This window comes from Trachypithecus francoisi, unplaced genomic scaffold (genome assembly GCF_009764315.1).
Source record: "Trachypithecus francoisi isolate TF-2019V2 unplaced genomic scaffold, Tfra_2.0 Lachesis_group2, whole genome shotgun sequence".
NCBI classification, from domain to species: domain Eukaryota; kingdom Metazoa; phylum Chordata; class Mammalia; order Primates; family Cercopithecidae; genus Trachypithecus; species Trachypithecus francoisi.
This window is the reverse complement of record NW_022681465.1, coordinates 110,770,035-110,790,489: the sequence shown is the minus strand read 5'-3', so window position 1 is coordinate 110,790,489 and position 20,455 is coordinate 110,770,035. Positions and strand designations below refer to the sequence as shown.

Here is a 20,455-nt window from a genome sequence, read left to right as displayed (position 1 = left end):
CCTCACAACTTGGTGGCCTCAGAGCGGTCAGACTGCTTACATGGTGGCCAAAGACTTTAAAAGCAAGCATTCCCAATTTGGTTCCTTTTTATCATTTTTACTTTAGTGTGTTTATGTTGCTTAGTGGTCAGATTAGTGATTCAACAAGATCTTGTTCTAAACACCTGGAACCTATAAGGCCTTGATTTTGTACTGTTGGATCTGTGTGTTGGTAGGGAAGCATATTCAAAGTTCATGTCATTTTGAGATCTACCCTTCCCACGAGGTCCTTTTGCATCTCTTACATGTGCGTATGCAGCCTCAGGGTGGGCCATGAGTACGTGGTTAACTTGGGCCCTCTCAGGTCTGCGCTGTCACACAGTCTCAGCCAGGAACACACTTGCCCCAACCATGACCACACCTCCGGCCAGTGGAGCCTTTGACTCTTCCTGCTTACTGCCTTGGAAATCATCACTTCCATCAACAATATAGAAAACATGCAAGGGAAATCAAGTGATTTCCTTCCATCTGTATGGAAGCTATTTGTTTTCATGGCCAGCACCTTCTTGCCAGAGTTTCTACACCGAGTGCAGGAGGGGCTGAGAACAGCCTCACCTGAGCCTGGGAAGTTGAGGCTACAGTGAGCTGACATTATGCCACTGTAGTCCAGCTTGGGCACTGCAGCCTGGGCAACCCTGAATTTTTGTTGTTTGCTTGTTTGTTTTTCCCCCATTTGGGGAAAAAAAAAAAAGCCACTGATTCCTACTGTTCTTACCTGAAGTTCAGCAGTTTTGCAAGCATAAAGTTGCTCAGATTGTTAAGTCCCTTTGGTTAACTTCCAGAGTGCTGAAGTGGTTGGTTTTGTCAGTTTTGTCCTGTTTTATTGTTGCTTCTGCAGGAGAAGATTTCCTCGCTCTGCCTTGGCCAGGAGTTCTACCTTGTACTCACCTTGTTTTATATTCAACTTCGCTTCCTCTGCCTGACTTCAACATTGGGAGGGTCCCAAGGCTCAGTCTCTGAACCTCTTTCCTTCTTCATCTATGCTAGGCATTTTCTTCCAACCCCACAGCGTTAAATATGATTGATACACTAATGATTCCCCATTTATGTCTCCAATTCTGATCTCCCCCTTGAACTTCAAGTGACTGACAGATCTGAATCTCCAACTCATGTCCACCTGTATATCTGATAGACTACTCACACTCACATAACAAAAAGTCTTTAATTTTTCCTCCAAGGCTATCTTCCCCTAGTTCTAATCTATTCACTTTTTCAAGTTCAAAACCTAGGAGTTATCCTTGACTCCTTTCCTTCCTTCACTCCCACCCCCACATCCAGTCTAAGAAATCAGATGTCAAACCTACTGCCGGAACATAATTCCAAATTCATTCACTTTTCTCTGTCTCCACGGACAATCTGCCTAGTCCAAGCTTCCATCTATTCTCTGAAGACTACAGCAGCCTCCTCCTTGTTCTTTCTGCTTCCATTCTTGTCCCCATACATTCTGTTGACAACAACTGTCAGAGTAATCTTTCCAAGGGCAAACCAGATATTGTCACCTCTCATTACACTAACAATAAAATCCTTAGTTCATACTGTGGCTTATGGAGCTTTATATTCATTCAACATGATCTAGTAGGCCTCATGCTGTCTCTCCAACTTAATTTCCTACCATTCTTCTCTCATTCACCATATTCCAGGCATACTGGGCTTCTCTCCATTCTTTGAACATGGAATATGCCAAACTCATCCCTGCCTCACAGACTTAATACTGTTTCAGGCTGGAACACTCTTTTCCTATAAGCCGTATGGCTGACACTTCTCCATGATGATCTTTTTTTTTTTTTTTTTTTTTTAATTTTCAGAGTCGAGGTCTCTCTCTGTTGCCTACGCTGGAGTGCAGTGGCACAGTCACGGCTCACTGCAGCTTCAAACTTCTAGGCTCAAGGGATTCTGCCACCTCAGCCTCCTGAGTAGCTAACTACAGGCATGCACCACCATGCCCAACTACGTTTTGGGTTTTTTTTTAATTATTGTTTTTGTAGAGATGTGGCTCTCCCTGTGTTGCCCAGGACAGTCTCAAACTTCTGGGCTGAAGCAGTCCTCTTGCCTCAGCCTCTCGAGTTGCTGGGATTATAGGTGTGAGCTACCACAACTGGCCCTGTGATGGGCTTTACTAACTCTCTTGCCCCGTCATTCTCTACCATGTACTCTGCTTGTTTGCATAGCATTTCTAATTCTCTGTCATTATCTTGCTTATTTTTTACTTTATACCCCGTGTTATTTGTTGGTATGGCCCCCAGCACTAAGTGCAGTGTTGGCACAAAGCAGGTACTATAAATGTATGTGTGTGGACTATGTGAATGTGCTCTCTAAGGCCAGAGAGTGCATTCCAGCAGAGAGGTACATTTATTTAGCAGGCACTTGCCTACCCCTGCTGTGGGTTTAGGAGTCTGATTGTGAATATGCTTGAAACCTCATCTCTTGAACAAAACAAAATCCACAATCTCCAGGTGAGGAAGTGATGACTGAACTCTGACCTCTGGGTATTACCTACCCCATGTGGGTTTCTGATTCTGAGAAGCCTCTGACCCTCTTCTTTTTTCTTCTTTTTTCTTCTTCTGTGTGTGTGTGTGTGTGTCCGAGTTTCGCTGTTGCCCAGGCTGGAGTGCGATGGCACAATCTCGGCTTACTACAGCCACCACCTCCGAGGTTCAAGTGATTCTCTTGCCTCAGTCTCCCAAGTAGTAGGGATTACAGGCATACGTCACCACACCCGGCTAATTTTGTATTTTTAGTAGAGATAGAGTTTTACCATGTTTGCCAGGCTGGCCTCGAGCTCCTGACCTCAGATGATCCACCCACCTGGGCCTCCCAAAGTGCTGGGGGATTACAGGCATTAGCCATCGTGCCCGGCCGCCTCTGACCCTCTTTTAAAAGCCCTGGGCCAATTCTGTTTATAGAGTCACTCCTCTTGGTTTTTCAGAGCATAGCTAAGGCAGGCAAGGTCTTTCACAAAAATTTACCATTGTAAGAGAAAAATGCAGATATAAAAAGAGATCATTAGGGATGGAAATACAGCCCTTCTGCCTAAAAGGGCTGACACAGGTAAGCTTTAGATTTTGTGGATTAGGGAGAGGCACCTTAAAAGCTCCCCACCAGGAACCTCTGCCAGGGCATTGACTTTTTTTTTTTTTTTTTTTTAAGACAGGGGCTTGCTCTGTTATCCAGGCTGGAGTACAGTGGCACTAACATTGCTTGCCGTAGCCTTGACCTCCTGAGCTCAAGCAATCCTTCTGTCTCTGTCTCAGTCTCAGTCTCCCATGAAGCTGGGACCACAGGCATGTGCCACCACCCCCAGCTAGTTTTTGGTTTGTTGGTTTGTTTGTTTATATGTAGAGACAGAGTCTCACCATCTTGCCCAGGCTGGTCTCAAGCTCCTGGGCTCAATCCATCCTCCTACCTCAGCCTCCCAAAATGCTGGGATTACAGGCGTGAGCTACTGTGCCTGGTCTTGACCACTTTTTGGCTGAGACCAGGAGATTAAAAATGTTGTCTTGCCCTCCTCTCCCAGTTTTAGACTTTGCCTCTGCCTCACATTGCCAGTGCCATGATAGAAATCATGCCTTGGCCAGGCGCAGTGCCTCACACCTGTAATCCCAGCACTTTGGAAGGCCAAGGTGGGCGGATCACAAGGTCAGGAGATCGAGACCATCCTGGCTAACACAGTGAAACCCTGTCTCTACTAAAAATACAAAAAAATTAGTCGGGCGTGGTGGCAGGCGCCTGTAATCCCAGCTACTTGGGAAGCTGAGGCAGGAGAATGGTGTGAACCCAGGAGGCGGAGCTTGCAGTGAGCCGAGAACGCTCCACTGCACTCCAGCTTGGGCGACAGAGCGAGACTCTGTCTCAAAAAAAAAAAAAAAAAAAAAAAAACTCATGCCTTGGGAGAGAGATTTTACCTCTCCTCAAAAAGGTAAGACTGTTCTCCAGGCCATGTTTCATACAGTGTGGCACTTATGTAATATGTTATGTGATTTTATTTTGTTTATTTATTTAGAGATGGAGTCTAGCTCTGTCACCCAAGTTGGAGTTAGTGGCACAACCTCAGCTCACTACAACCTCTGCCTCCAGGGTTCAGACAATTCTCGTGCCTCAGCCTCTTGAGTAGCTGGGATTATAGGCGCCTGCCACCACGCCTGGCTAATTTTTGTATTTTTAGTAGAGACAGGGTTTCACCATGTTGGCCAGGGTGGTCTCAAACTCCTGACCTCAGGTGATCTGCCCACCTCAGCCTCCCAAAGTGCTAGGATTACAGGTGTTAGCCACCACGCCCTGCTCTGTTATGTGATTTTTAAATGTTTCAAAGTCAGATCGAGAACAATGAGAAAAGTATTCCCTTTTCGAGTCTTCCAGTCCTCCTGATTCTATCTGGGAAGAAGTTTCAGTTGGGTACTACCATATCTTAAAACCTCTCAGCACAGTTGCTGTTCTCTTCTTCCTGGAGAATGCTCCAAGCCTCATTTTTATCATATTTATTTTTATTGGTATCTACTTAAGTTTATGATCTAAAGATTCCTTTTTAAAAGAAGTTCCTAAGTAAAGAAAGTTGGCATACATAAAATTATAAAATAAGTAATAGTGTAGGTGGCATGAGAACACAGCATGAGTCACGGCGGCAGTAGGAAAGGCTGGCTGAGGTCTGCCAGTGTCCTAGTATGGCATCCCATCATTCAGTGCCTGTATTTGAGGCAGAGTTGAAAGACAGTGCTGTTGAGGTAGTGTTTGTCATTCTTTTTTTTTTTTTCTTTTTTTTTCTTTTTTTTCATTGTTTTTAGAGGTAGTGTTTGTCAACTCAGTGATTTCTTGTTTTCCCCTCTATAGTGGAGCACATGATCCAGAAGAACCAATGTCTCTTCACCAACACCCAGTGTAAGGTTTGCTGCGCCTTGCTTATTTCTGAGTCCCAGAAGCTGGCACATTACCAGGTATGCCATCATACTTTTAGAGCTGCGTTTCTTTTCAGACCTGATGCCAAACCCCTAATTCTCCCTGGCTTGCATGGTGAAGTGTAATTGCTGCTTAGCCACCCAGATGTTGCCTCCATGCATGTTGGCTTGTGACTTGAAGATTGACTTAATTTCCCTGAGTCTCATCTCCCCTATCCAAATCAGGATCATTATATGTGTATCTTCCCTTGCAGCTTGGCATAGCATAAAGTATGAGCTTTGGTATTAAATAGATCTGAGTTTGAATCAAAACTCTGCTACTCATCTTGAGCAAGAAACTTCATCATTTCTAGACATCATTTCCTCATCCATAAAATAGAAATGGTCATACTTTTCTCATAGATTGTGAAGATTAAATTTGATAGCTGTAAAATGCCTTGCACAGAGCAGGAACTCAAACTTCCCTCACCTCCTCCTCAAAACTTTTTGTGAGGATGAATCAGATGAAAATCTAGTAAGTGTTTTTGAGTGCCTTAAGTATGAAGTAGCATTTGGCTATCTTTGATCTTTTCCCTGGGTTTTTGCAGAGCAAAAAACATGCCAACAAAGTGAAGAGATACCTAGCAATCCATGGAATGGAGACATTAAAGGGGGAAATGAAGAAGCTAGACTCAGATCAGGTAATACAACTGACATATTGAGCCTGCTTGCTTCCTGATGAAGCCAGCCAGCAGGTTGGTGTGGTGAGCAAGTCAGACTGTCTTGGCTTCAAATCCTGGCCCTGTTGTGTAACTTGGGCAAGTCTATTACTTCACAAAGCCTTGATTTCTTCCTGTGTAAAAATGAGGATGGTAATACCAACTACCTTTCAGGATTTTTCGAAACTAAAATTGAGGGCAGGTTTATAAAAAGCACCCAATTCAGAGCCTGGCACATAGTAGGGACTCAGTAATGGAGCCGGTATTACATATTACAACCTAGTGATTTATTGGAGCCAGACAAGAGAAAGTGGAAAGAAGCCAGGCTGCTTGCTTTCTCGAGAGCCAGGAAAAAGAACTAAGTTCAGCACTTGAATGTTTTGAATAAATAAACAGAAGTAACTCCTTTCCAAATGCCTGCTCTGATTTAGAGGTGATCACATGTGCTTTTTGGCTCAGAAATATTATGAGCATTATGCTGAAGCAACCCCCAACCCCTCAGGAGTACCATCTCGTCATGGGAAAAGAAATTGAGCAGACTAGGGCTCAAAGCTGGCTGTGTGTCTTACTGGTCGGGTGACCTGGCCAAGTCACTTAACCTCTGCGAACTTCACCCATGAAGTAAAGATAATTCCTACTTCTTTTTTTTTTTTGAGACGGAGTCTTGCTCTGCCACCCAGGCTGGAGTGCAGTGGCCGGATCTCAGCTCACTGCAAGCTCCGCCTCCCGGGTTTACGCCATTCTCCTGCCTCAGCCTCCCGAGTAGCTGGGACTACAGGCGCCTGCCTCGCCGCCCGGCTAGTTTTTTTTTTGTATTTTTAAGTAGAGACAGGGTTTCACCGTATTAGCCAGGATGGTCTCGATCTCCTGACCTCGTGATCCGCCCGTCTCGGCCTCCCAAAGTGCTGGGATTACAGGCTTGAGCCACCGCACCTGGCCGATAATTCCTACTTCTTAAGGGTATTGTGAGGTAAAATTTCAATTCCTGGTAGATGCTCAGTAAATAAGAGTTTACTCTATAAACTGCTACCTCCTATTATAGTAGCCACAGGTTAGGAAGGTCCTTGTTTATCTCTTCTCAAAATTCACTGGACTCATCCCCTGTTTTCCCTTCTTATTATTTATTTATTTATCCCTGGATTCCCTCCTTTCTATCTATTTCTCTATCTGTCTCTTTATGAGACAGGACCTGGCTCTGTCACCCAGGCTATAGTGCAGTGGTGCAATCATGGCTCACTGCAGCCTCAACCTCCCAAGCTCAAGTGATCTTTCCACTTCAGCCTCCCAAGTAGCTTGGACTGCAGGCACACACCACCACGCCTGGCTAACTGGAGTGCAGTGGCCCGATCTCAGCTCACTGCAACCTCCACCTCCTGGGTTCAAGCGATTCTCCTGCCTCAGCCTCCCAAGTAGCTGGGACTACAGGCATGCGCCACCACGCCCAGCTAATTTTTGTATTTTTAGTAGAGACAGGGTTTCACCAGGTTGGCCAGGCTGGTCTCAAATCCCTGACCTCAAGTGATCTGCTTGCCTCAGCCTCCCAAAGTGCTGGGATTACAAGTGTGAGCCACTGCGCCCAGACACCTGACTGAGTTTTTAAAAATTTTTTCGTAGAGACAGGGTTTCGCTTTGTTGCCCAGGCTGGTCTCAAATTCCTGGTCTCAAGTGATCCTCCTGCCTCAGGCTCCCAAAGTACCAGGATTACAGGTCTGAACCACCACACCTGGCCCTTTCCTTATAATTTATAATTCAGGAAGGCAAGATCAACTCTATGACCCTGGGCAGGTTATTTTACATCTTTGCACCCTATTCAGAGATCAGGCTTTCTGAGAGAGATGTTGGAATCCCTTTATGTAGTCTTGAAATACACGGTTTTCTAGCCTAATCATAATCAGCAAGTAGAACGCAGTGGGAGGCTGGGTGCAGTAGCTCATGCCTGTAATCCTAGGAATTTAGGTGGCTGAGGCGGGCAGATTGCTTGAACTCAGGAGTTTGAGACCACCCTAGGCAACGTGGTGAAACCCCATCTCTACAAAAAATACAAAAATTAGCCAGGTGTGGTGGTGTGTTCCTGTAGTCCAGCTACTTGAGGGGGTGAGGTGGGAGAATTGCTTGAGCCCTGGAGGTGGAGGTTCCAGTGAGCCGAGATCGTGCCATTGCACTCCAGTCTGGGCAACAGAGTGAGACCCTGTCTCAAAAAAAAAAACACACAACCTAATGGTCCACTTGTTCAGCAAACTCTGAGCATGTACTGTGTGCCAGACTCCAGCGGGGTGTGAAGGATAGGAAACAAAAATGAGTCAAATAGTCCCTGTTCCAGTGTTACACTTGAGTTCACAGAAAAGTCTCCTAAGCTATGACACACTGTCAGTTTAGGGTGGCAAGTGGTAGGACAGAGGTCTATTTAATGTACTCTCGGAGTACCGAATAGGAGCAGGGTTAATTATTCTTCCTGGAATACACAGACAAAGGGACTTGATAGTTGTTTACTGAATGATTTTTTTTTTTTTTTTTTTTTTGAGAGAAAGTCCCCCAGAAGAAAAGCTTTTATTTAAATTGGGTCTTCAAGGCTAAGCAGACATGCTGCCAAGCAGGAAAGGAAGGAAGAGCATTTTAGACAGCAGGAATGGCCAAAGCAAAGCAAGGAAGCATCAGAGAATAAAGTAGGGGATGGTGAGTAGAGCCTGGGACGAAGTAGCTGGAGAAGAATCTAGAAAGTAGGTTGGGGTTAATGTGTGAGGGGGGCCATAAATGCCTATTTTGTTATGAGCAGTGGGGAACCATTGAAGGTTTTCTGGCGGGGCAGTGGTATGATCAGACCTGTGTTCTTTCTTCCAACCAGAAGAGCAGCAGAAGCAAAGACAAGAACCAGTGCTGCCCCATCTGTAACATGACCTTTTCCTCCCCTGTCGTGGCCCAGTCGCACTACCTGGGGAAGACCCACGCAAAGAACTTAAAGCTGAAGCAGCAATCCACTAAGGTGGAAGGTACTGGTTTTCCTGAGTAGTGCTGTAGTGGGACCCCTCCTGTCCTCAGGGCACCATTGCCAGGGACTCACAGAGATCCTCACTGGGGCCGCAGACTTGAAGAGGTTGAATTCCTTTTGAGAACCCTTAAAAATCTCCAAGTAGACCCAGTTTCATTGAAATACAATCTCAGAATTATGCTCACCTAACCTCCCTTTCTTTGGTTATAGATTTTTCTCTATAGCCTGAGCTTTTGTCCTGACTAATAATTATAACTCAGGAGTGCCAAAGTCCTCCAGGCCATGCATACCATGAGAGCATTCTATCTCCTACCTCTCTCACTTAGATTTTTCCATCCCAGCATCCACCTGCCCTTATTACTGCATGTTCCAAGTTGAAAGCTAAATCCTTGTCTTTTTCACATGCTCAGGTTATGGCCTACTCACTTTAATCCTCAAAAGCTGCCTGTTCTCCTCAAGACAGGGACTTGTCTTTCAAAGCTGAATACTTCAGTGCTGCTACTACTGCCCCGCAATCTGTAACTGCCATGAATTCATTCCCAGTACAGTTGACTTCTGAAATAGCCCCCTTTATCTTGTCACGACTAAGGCTCAGCCCTCACTTTCATCTCATTAACTCCTGACTTTCTGGGATTTTAACCTCTGCTAATTGCAGTCAGTCAAGAGTGAAAGTTCTTTGATGTTTATTTCATTGTTTCCTTGATAATTTTTGCTTCTCTATTTTGGACCAAGAAGTAGACTACACTGTTAGTAATACTATGATCCTTTATATGTTTACTGACAACAGTGTTTTGGAAGGCTTTGAAGGTAGTGTGAAAAATCACTCATAATTTTTTTTTTTTTTTTGAGGCGGAGTCTCACTCTGTTGCCCAAGTTGAAGTACAGTGGCGTGATCTCGGCTCACTGCCCAGGTTCGTGCCATTCTCCTGCCTCAGCCTTACTGATAGCTGGGACTACAGGCACCCACCACCATGCCCGGCTAATTTTTTTGTATTTTTTAGTAGAAACAGGGTTTCACCATGTTAGCCAGGATGGTCTCAATCTCCTGACCTCGTGATCCACCTGCCTCAGCCTCCCAAAATGTTAGGATTATAGGCGTAAGCCACCACACTGGCCAAAACCTTTTTTTTTTAAAAAAAATAGAGATCGCTTCTCACTATATTGCTCAGGCTGGTCTTGAACTCCTGGCCTTAAGTGATCCTCCCATCTTGGCCTCCCAGAATGCTGGGATTACAGGCATGAGCCACCACACCTGGCCACTCATAATTACACCTTTTGATCACACCCACATCTAGTTATTCATGGTTTGAAACAGCAGAATGTGGACTTTGAAGTCACAGAGTCCCAGGTTTAAAAGCCTGGCACTGTTACTGTTGATATGACTTTTTTGTGTCTGAACTGCCTAACCTATACAATGATAATAATACTATCTACTTCATCGGTTGTGAGGATACAATAATGTGTGTTAAAAACACAGGACAGGCCGGGCGCGGTGGCTCAAGCCTGTAATCCCAGCACTTTGGGAGGCCGAGACGGGCGGATCACGAGGTCAGGAGATCGAGACCATCCTGGCTAACACGGTGAAACCCCGTCTCTACTAAAAAATACAAAAAACAAGCCGGGCGCAGTGACGGGCGCCTGTAGTCCCAGCAACTCGGGCGCCTGTAGTCCCAGCAACTCGGGAGGCTGAGGCAGGAGAATGGCTTAAACCCGGGAGGCGGAGCTTGCAGTGAGCTGAGATCCGGCCACAGCACTCCAGCCTGGGCGGCAGAGCGAGACTCCGTCTCAAAAAAAAAAAAAAAACACAGGACATAGGCCGGGCGTGGTGGCTCATGCCTGTTGTAATCCCAGCACTTTGGGAGGCCGAGGTGGGCAGATCACTTGAGGTCAGGAGTACCAGACCAGCCTGGTCAACATGGTGAAACCCTGTCTCTACTAAAAATAACAAAAATTAGCTGGGCGTGGTGGCACGAGCCTGTAGTCCCAGCTTCTTGGGAGGCTGAGGCAGGAGAATCACTTGAACCCAGGAGCCGGAGGTTGCAGTGAGCCGAGATCACGCCATTATACACCAGCCTGGGGGACAGAGCAAGACCCTGTCTCAAAAAAAAAAACAAAACAAAACAATTTTATAAGGTCACAGACTTCTTTTTCCACAAATGGGAAAATTCTCTCCATTATGCCTGGTCCCTGAAATTTCGTACTCAAGAGATTATTTTCCATATTCATGTTCAGCTTTTGCAACATACTTTGTTTTTATATAGTTGTGATTGTCATGCATGTACCCTTTATATCCTGCTCTTACTTTTCATTTAATTTTACAGCTTAAGCACATTTCCATGTTATTACAGGACTTTATAACTATATTTCTGAGATTAAACACTTTTTAATGTAAAAGTAATATAAGCATGTTGTGAGAGAGAAAGAAAACATGGATAAATGGAAAGAAAAGTTACCCATAATTTTACCATTCACAGATAAACACTGTTAACATTTTGGTTTCTCCTATAATCTGTTTCTCCTATAATCGTATTGTTATGTGTATCTGTGTATATCTGTGTGTGTATTTGTTTTATGTATATCTAGGTTAACTCCGTGTATATGTGCATATAAACATAGACTACTTTAAATAACTTTAATGTTTTTATAAAAACAATGCATACTCATTATGAATAATTCCACTTCAAACAATTGCAAAAGATACAAAGAAGAAACTAAAATGTCACCCAAATCCTACCACCAAGAGAGAAATACTGTTAATATGTTGGTGATGTTTCAAAATACCAGTATACACATATGGATTACACATGTGGGGTTTTTTAATTATTTTTTTTTAATTTATTTTAATTAATTAATTTATTTATTTTGAGATGGTGTCTCGCTCTGTCACCCAGGCTGGAGTGCAGTGGCACGATCTCGGCTCAGTGCAACCTCTGCCTCCTGCATTCAAGCGATTCTGCCTCAGCCTCCCAAGTAGCTGGGACTACAGGCGCGTGCCACCAAGCCTGGCCAATTTTTGTATTTTTAGTAGAGATGGGGTTTCACTGTGTTGCTCAGGCTGCTCTTGAACTCCTGGCCTCAAACAATGATCTTACCTTATGGTATGTACAATTGCCTTCTTTTATGTTTTTTGTGTTTTTTTTGAGATGGAGTCTCCCTCTTCTACCCAGGCTGGAGTGAAGTGGCGCGATCTCAGCTCACTGCAACCTCTGCCCCCCGGGTTCAAGCGATTCTCCTGCCTCAGCCTCCCGAATAGCTGGGATTACAGGTGCTCACCACCATGCCCAGCTAATGTTTTGTGTTTTTTTGAGACGGAGTCTTGCTGTCGCCCAGGCTGGAGTGCAATGATGCAACCTTGACTCACTGCAGCCTCCACCCTCTGGGTTCAAGCAATTCTCTTAACTCAGCCTCCCAAGTAGCTGGGACTATAGGCACCCACCACAACGCCCAGCTAATTTTTGCATTTTTAATAGAGACGGGGTTTCACCATATTGGTCAGGCTAGTCTTGAACTCCTGACCTCAGGTGATCCACCCACCTCAGCCTCCCAAAGTGCTGGGATTACAGATGTGAGCACCATGCCCGGCCAGTTATGTATTTTTAGTAGAGATGGAATTTCACCATGTTAGGCTGGTCTCAAACTCCTGATCTCAGGTAATCCACCCGCCTCAGCCTCCCAAAGTCCTGGGGTTACAGGCGTGAGCCACCATGCCCTGCCTAATTTTTGTATTAGTAGCGATGGGGTTTCACCATGTTGGCCAGGCAGATCTCTAACTCCTGATGTCAGGTGATTCACCTGCCTCTGCCTCCCAAAGTGCTAGGATTACAGGTGTGAGCTACTGCACCTGGCCATACAATTGCCTTCTATACGTTTTTTATTTAATATGACATTTGTATTTCCCTGTTATTAAAAAATTTTTTATAAGCGTTTTTAGTGACTGCATCATACCACATTTAACATTCCTCTAATGCTGAACATTTAATCTCCCCACCCCCCACTTTTTGGTGTTACAAATAACACTACAGTGAACATCTCTGTAGAATACTTTATTATATTTCAGTTTATTTTCAGAGAACAGACTCTATATCCCTCATTTTATTGGATGCGCATTAAATGGTTCTTCTAAGCTTAACTTACCCTTTCACTTCTGATGCTTCTCTTCAGTATCTCAAAGAATGACCATTCTCTCTTACAACCATTATATCTCTTTTCTGATGTTAAAAATCTACATTCATTACAGAAAAGTTGGAAAATAGTAGGCCGGGTGCAGTGGCTCACGCCTGTAATTCCAGCACTTTGGGAGGCTGAGGCGGGTGGATCACCTGAGGTCAGGAGTTTTGAGACCAGCCTGACCAACATGGAGAAACCCCGTCTCTACTAAAAATACAAAATTAGCTGGGCATGGTGGCGCATGCCTGTAATCCCAGCTACTTGGGAGGCTGAGGCAAGAGAATCGCTTGAACCTCGGAGGCAGTGGTTGCAGTGAGCCAAGATCAGCCAGGCTGGTCTCAGAACTCCTGAGTCAGATCATCTGCCTGCCTCAGCCTCCCAGAGTGCTGGGATTACAGGCACGAGCCGTTGCGCCTGGCCTGTAACTTGATTTTTTTACACTCTAACACCACAAACATAATATTTTCTCATAAGATATTCTACAACATGTACATTACTGTTTTAATGACTTGCTGAAACAAAATCAACGAGCAGAGAAATTGAGATTTCATCTCTACTGGAAAACCATTGTCGGAAAGGCCAGAAACTTTCTTCTGGCTTGCCCAAAATCCTCAAAACTTCCCCAGTTGAAGTGATACAGGTATGGAAGAGCATCTGAGACATCTCATCTCAGTCCTTCTGAGCCCCATCCGTCCTCTACCACTGGTGGGGGCTTCTAGGCCCCACATTTTTAAAGCAGTAGTTGCTAGGTTGACACCATTTCAGCCACATGGACTTGTTAGTGAGTTGTGGCATCCACTTTATGAGGCAGCAGCGCAGCCTGCAGTCAACATCTAGCCATATGTTGATGCACAAGAGGCTCACAGGTATGCCTACACCAGGTTCTGATTAACTGAATTCATTGGCCAGAATCAGGGATGTTTTCTGAAGGTGAAAGTAAGAGCTATAGCCTTCAGGTCTTCTTGCCACACTCTGGCAGCCTAGCGTAGCAAAGAGAGCATAGGCTTTAGGGTCACAAACCTGGCTTCACTCACTAGCTGGGTCACCTTGGGCAAGCCACTTCACTTGTCTGAGCCTCAGTTTTTCTGAATAATGTGGCAAAGTGATACCTACCTCATTGGGGTAGTTCTGAGGACCAAAGGAGAAAATACATATACAATACACATCACTAATTTTTTTTTTTTTTTTTTTTCTTGAGACGGAGTTTCCGCTCTTGTCGCCCAGGCTGGAGTGCAATGGCACGATCTCGGCTCGCTGCAACCTCCGCCTCCCGGGTTGAAGTGATTCTCCTGCCTCAGCCTCCCGAGTAGCTGGGATTACAGGCACATGCCACCATGCCCAGCTAATTTTTGTATTTTTAGGAGAGATGGGGTTTCACCATGTTGGCCAGGATGGTCTCAATCTCTTGATCTCGTGATCCGCCCGCCTTGGCCTCCCAAAGCCCTGGAATTACAGGCATGAGCAAAATGCATAACTAAATGTTAATGGTCCTCTTTTCTCTCTGCTCTGCCTGTTAGTATGCAACATAGCCTAAAAGGCATCCCTAGTATGGTTACCTTTTCTAAATGACCCTGTATGAGCTCCAGGAACTCAAGCCTCAATTTCTGTATCTGTGCATTGGTTCCCAGCTCTGCAACTGTATTACTTCAAGGATGAGAATAAAACTCCCAAACTTTGTGTCCCACTTGCTGTGAAGTTCTGGGAAATGCTGAGGTATCCCTGCAAGAATGCAAGTATGCATCTCTAGTCTATTGTAATTTGACAACTTGATAGGAGAAGTTCAGAGCCTCCTAAGAATATGAGAAAAATCAGGATTTGTGGGCTTAAAGTAGTTAAAGTTGCTGAATGAAATAGCCAGTCTTTGGGCTCCCTCAAATCTTCGCAGGTTTCCCAATTAGAGAATGCAGTCACGTGTGTGATTCACACAGGCAGTGCCACATCTGCAAGTGGGATTAACTGGTGTCACAGCCCTTTCTATTCAGCATACTCAAAAGCCTGGCACCTTCTGGGTTTTTCATTGTTTCTGTTTGAACTCTCTCACCGCAGCTCTGTCGAAACGCCTTACAAATCCTTTCCTTGTGGCCTCCACCTTAGCCTTGCACCAGAATAGAGAGATGATAGACCCAGACAAGTTCTGCAGCCTCTGCCATGCGACTTTCAACGACCCTGTCATGGCTCAACAACATTATGTGGGCAAGAAACACAGAAAACAGGAGACCAAGCTCAAGCTAATGGCACGCTATGGGCGGCTGGCGGACCCTGCTGTCACTGACTTTCCAGGTGAGGGGTCCTAGCTCACACCCAGAGCTGGCCAGGGCTTAGCCACTGGGGCTCCCTGGACCAGCCGACGTTGTGCTTTTCCTCCGTAGGTCTTGTGAGTAGAGTTTGCAAACTCAGATGCCTACAGAAGCCAGATGAGAAATTAAAATGAAAGCCAGGAAGGGGATGTGGTCAGCTGAAGAGTGAATGCCACTCCTACTCAGCTGTTACCATATCTTTCAGGTTTTCTTTTTTTTTTTTTTCCTTTTTTGAGACGGAGTCTTGCTCTGTCGCCCAGGCTGGAGTGCTGGAGTGCAGTAGCACGATCTCAGCCCACTGCAAGCTCCGCCTCCCAGGTTCTAGCCATTCTCCTCCCTCAGCCTCCCAAGTTGCTGGGACTACAGGTGCCTGCCACCACGCCCAGCTAATTTTTTTGTATTTTTAGTGGAGATGGGGGTTTCACCATGTTAGCCAGGATGGTCTCGATCTCCTGACCTCGTGATCCACCCGCCTCAGCCTCCCAAAGTGCTGGGATTACAGACATGAGCCACTGTGCCCGGCCCTCTTTCAGGTTTTCCAAAGACTCTGGAAAGCCAGATTTATATAGAAATCCCTCTGTTGTTGTTTTTGTTTTTCTTTTTTTTGAGACGGGAGTCTCAAGCCACCGCATCCGTCCTTTTTTTTTTTTTTTTTTTTTTTAATAAGAGGGTCTCTTGCCAGGTGCAGTGGCTCACGCCTGTAATCCCAACACTTTGGGAGGCTAAGGTGGGTGGATCATGAGGTCAAGAGAGCGAGACCATCCTGGCTGATATGGTGAAACCCCATGTCTACTAAAAATACAAAAATTAGCTGAGTGTGGTGGCACACACCTATGGTCCCAGCTACTCGGGAGGCTGAGGCAGGAGAATCGCTTGAACCCGGGAGGTAGAGGTTGCAGTAAGCCAAGATCATGCTACTGCACTCCAGCCTGGCAACAGAGCAAGACTCCATCTCAAAAAAAAAAGAAAAAACAGGGTCTCTGTTTGTTGCCTGAGCAGGTCATGAACTCTTAGACTCTAGTGATCCTCCTACCTTGGCTGCCCAAATTGCTGTGATTACAGGCATGAGCCGTTACACGCAGCTTGCTTTTATCAAGTATGCATTTAAGTCTTGCCCAAAGTATTTGTGTATTTTGGTACTTTTAATGCTGTTTTAAAATGAACATTTCTTAAAGTTGACTGGAAAGGTGGTCTTCCGTATTTTGAGACTGAGTCTCCCTCTGTCACCCAGGCTGGAGTACAGCAGTATGATCTCGGCTCACTGCAACCTCCACCTCTCGGGTTCGAGCGATTCTCCTGCCTTAGCCTCCCAACTAGCTGAGACTACAGGCACATGCCACCATGCCCAGCTAAATTTTGTATTTTTAGTAGAGACAGGGTTTCACCATGTTTGCCAGGCTGGTTTCAGACTTCTGACTTCAGGTGATCTGCCCACCTTGGCCTCCCAAAGTTCTGGGATTACAGGCGTGAGCCATCACACCCCACCGATCTTCCTAAGTTTTTTTTTTTTTTTTTTTTTTTTTTTTTTGAGACGGAGTCTCGCTCTGTCACCCAGGCTGGAGTGCAGTGGCCGGATCTCAGCTCACTGCAAGCTCCGCCTCCCAGGTTTACGCCATTCTCCTGCCTCAGCCTCCTGAGTAGCTGGGACTACAGGCGCCCGCCACCTCGCCCAGCTAGTTTTTTTTTGTATTTTTTAGTAGAGATGGGGTTTCACCATGTTAGCCAGGATGGTCTCGATCTCCTGACCTCGTGATCCACCCGTCTCGGCCTCCCAAAGTGCTGGGATTACAGGCTTGAGCCACCGCGCCCGGCCAGGGTCTTTTTATAAAATCACCAACTTCACACTTAAGAGAAAAATTAGAATGTAGGGACCATTTCTTATGCATTAAGGGTAATTTTAAAAGACCTGGAAGAAATTCAGTTTTCATGAATATTATACAGTTAAGAGAGGTAAAAAATTGTCCACCTTGATGATAGTTTTTCTTACATGTGTTCTTGTTTGCTGTGAATTCATTGGGAGAAAATATTTGCTGCCTTTTTACTGTACATTCCAATTGTATTCTTAAAACATTTCAAAGTTGATGTATATTTTAACATTTTGTGACATACTAACACATTTTTAGAATATACTAGTCCACGCCTAGTCCATAGGGGATACATTGCAAAACCCCCCATGGATGCCCGAAATGGTGGATAATACCAAACCCTCTATATACTGTGTTTTTCTCTCTGAGAACCAACATGGCTAAGGTACTAATGAGCAGATAGCATATACAGTGTGGTGAACAAAGAGATGATTCACATTCTGAACAGAGTACTATGGGATAACTTGAGATTTCATCATGCTACTCAGAATAGCCAGCACTTTAAAAAACTTATGAATTGTTCATTTCTGGATTTTTTTTTTTTTTTTTTTGATAGGGTCTTCTCTGTCACACAGGCTGGAGCGCAGTGCACAATTATGGCTCACTGCAGTCATGAGCTCCCAGACGCAAGCATTCCTCCCACCTCAGCCTCCCAAATTGCTTAACCACAGGTGTGCGCCACCCCACCTGGCTACTTTTTTGTTTTTTGTAGAGTCAGAGTCTCGCCATGTTGCCCAGGCTGGTCTTGAACTCCTGGGCTCAACTGATCCACCCACCTCAGCCTCCCAAAGTGCTGGGATTACAGACATGAGCCACCATGCCAGAGCTGGCTTTTTTTTTTTTTTTTTCTTTTTTTCTTTTTTGAGACTGACTTTTGCTCTTGTTGCCCAGGCTGGAGTATAGTGGTGCCATCTCGGCTCACTGCAGCCTCCGCCTTCCAGTTTCAAGCGATTCTCCTGCCTCAGCCTCCCGAGTAGCTGGGATTACAGGTGCCTACCACCACACCCAGCTAATTTTTTTTATTTTTAGTAGAGATAGGGTTTCACCATGTTGGCCAGGCTGGTCTTGAACTCCTGACCTTGTGATCCACACAGCTCAGCCTCACAAAGTGCTGGGATTACAGGCATGAGCCACCTTACCTGGCCAGCATTTTTTATTTTATATTTTTGGACTACAGTAGACCATAGATAACTGAAACCATAGAAAGCAAATCTGCAGATGGTGAGTGGGGTGTAGTGGCGGGGCTACTGTAATAATTGCATAGTATAAGCTATTACTCCAGAACAGAAAGACCTCAAGTGAACTTAACTAATTCGATTTACTCAGATTTCTGAGTAAAAACTGGTTCTGTAAATTAAGAAATAGTAGCTTCTTTATGGTAAAGATACCTTTCTGAAAAGTAAACAATTGTATTGAAATTTTACTAATATATAGATTTTGCTACATACTACTATTATATATTACATTTACAAGTGTGTAGTTTTTTTTTTTTTTTTTTGTAAGACAGAGTCTCGCTCTGTCACCCAGGCTGGAGTGCACTGGTTCTATCTCGGCTCACTGCAACCTCCACCTCCTGGGTTCAAGCGATTCTCCTGCCTCAGCCTCCTAACTAGCTGGGATTATAGACACCCACCGCCACACCTGGCTAATTTTTGTATCTTTAGTAGAGACGGTTTCATCATGTTGGCCAGGCTGGTCTCAAACTCCTGACCTCAGGTGATTCACCTGCCTTGACCTCCCAACATGCTGGAATTACAGGCACGAACCCACCACACTCGGCCCTAATATGTCGATTTTTTTGAGACTTCATATAGCTATCCCTGAAACTGTGGGCACTAAGAGAATTTGAGAAAGTTACTTCATAAATGTGTGGAAACTGGAAATTGACTCCATATCTTTGGTAATAAAGGGGTAACGTCAGTGTTTTCAACATCCTGGTGTCCAGTCTAGAAAGACTTGGTAGGAGAAAAATACTAGGCTTTTCCAAAGGTTTTAACATAAATTTGGCCTTATTGAGTCCTTTTTAATTTGAACCAGCAAAGTATCTCCCCCTGCCTCAGGAATAACTTATTGATTAAAATCGAAAACTAGGGCCAGGCACAGTGGCTCACGCCTGTAATCCCAGCACTTTAGGAGGCCATGGTAGGTGGATCACTTGAGGTCAGGAGTTCGAGATCAGCCTGGCCAAGATGGCAAAACCCCGTCTCTACTAAAAATACAAAAATTGGCCGGGTGCGGTGGCTCACACCTCTAATCCCAGCACTTTGGGAGGCCAAAGCAGGCAGATCACCTGAGGTTGGGAGCTCGAGACCAGTCTGACCAACATGGAGAAACCCTGTCTCTATTAAAAATACAAAAATTAACCAGGCATGGTGGCATACGCCAGTAATCCCAGCTACTCTGGAGGCTGAGGCACGAGAATCGCTTGAACCCAGGAGGAGGAGGTTGCAGTGAGCCGAGATCATGCCACTGAACTCCAAGCCTGGGCAAAAAAGCCAGACTCCGTCTCAAAAAAAAAAAAATATTAGCTGGTCGTGGTGGCATGTGCTTGTAGTGCCAGCTGCTCAGGAGTCTGAGTCAGGAGAATCTCTTGAACCTTGTTGCAGTGAGCTGAGATCACACCACTGCACTCCAACCTGGACGACAGAGCGAGACTCCATCTCAAAAAAAAAAAAAAATCTAAAATGTCAGAAAACAACAGGTGCTGGAGAGGACGTGGAGAAATAGGAACACTTTTACTGTTGGTGGGACTGTAAACTAGTTCAACCATTGTGGAAGACAGTGTGGCGATTCCTCAAGGATCTAGAACTAGAAATACCATTTGACCCAGCCATCCCATTACTGGGCATATACCCAAGGGATTATAAATCATGCTCCTCTAAAGACACATGCACACGTATGTTTATTGCGGCACTATTCACAATAGCAAAGACTTGGAACCAACCCGAATGTCCATCAGTGACAGGCTGGATTAAGAAAATGTGGCACATATACACCATGGAATACTATGCAGCCATAAAAAAGGATGAATTCATGTCCTTTGTAGGGACATGGATGAAGCTGGAAACCATCATTCTGAGCAAACTATTGCAAAGACAGAAAACCAGACACCGCATGTTCTTACTCATAGGTGGGAATTGAACAATGAAAACACTTGGACACAGGGTGGGGAACATCACACACCAGGACCTGTCATGGGGTTGGGGGAGGGGGGAGGGATAGCATTAGGAGATATACCTAATGTAAATTACAAGTTAATGAGTGCAGCACACCAACATGGCACATGTATACATATGTAACAAACCTGCACGTTGTGCACATGTACCCTAGAACTTGAAGTATAATAAAATAAATTTTAAAAAATTATTACTGAATGGAATATTCATTTTATGCTAGTTATTTCAAGTTCTTAAATACGTAGAGGAGCGTACTATAGAAAGACCTCTGTCTGTGGCTGGGTGTGGTGGCTCACACCTGTAATCTCAGCACTTTGGGAGGCCGAGGCAGGTGAATC

General features: G+C 45.0%; 1 protein-coding gene across 13 annotated transcripts in view; it reads left to right on the top strand.

Moving 5' to 3' along the window:
* ZNF346 (zinc finger protein 346) overlaps positions 1–20,455 on the top strand; it is an 82,708-nt gene that overhangs the window by 35,541 nt on the left and 26,712 nt on the right. For 7 of the 13 annotated variants that reach the window (XM_033180065.1, XM_033180061.1, XM_033180067.1 and 4 more), the window contains exons 2-5: positions 4,864–4,967; positions 5,516–5,608; positions 8,469–8,613; positions 14,826–15,059. In XM_033180065.1, coding sequence (XP_033035956.1) covers positions 4,864–4,967; positions 5,516–5,608; positions 8,469–8,613; positions 14,826–15,059 — 576 coding nt within the window. Of the gene's footprint in view, positions 1–2,981; positions 2,987–4,863; positions 4,968–5,515; positions 5,609–8,468; positions 8,614–14,825; positions 15,060–20,455 lie in introns of all 13 variants that reach the window. The other 6 variants (XM_033180063.1, XM_033180062.1, XM_033180068.1 and 3 more) reach the window with 4 other exon arrangements.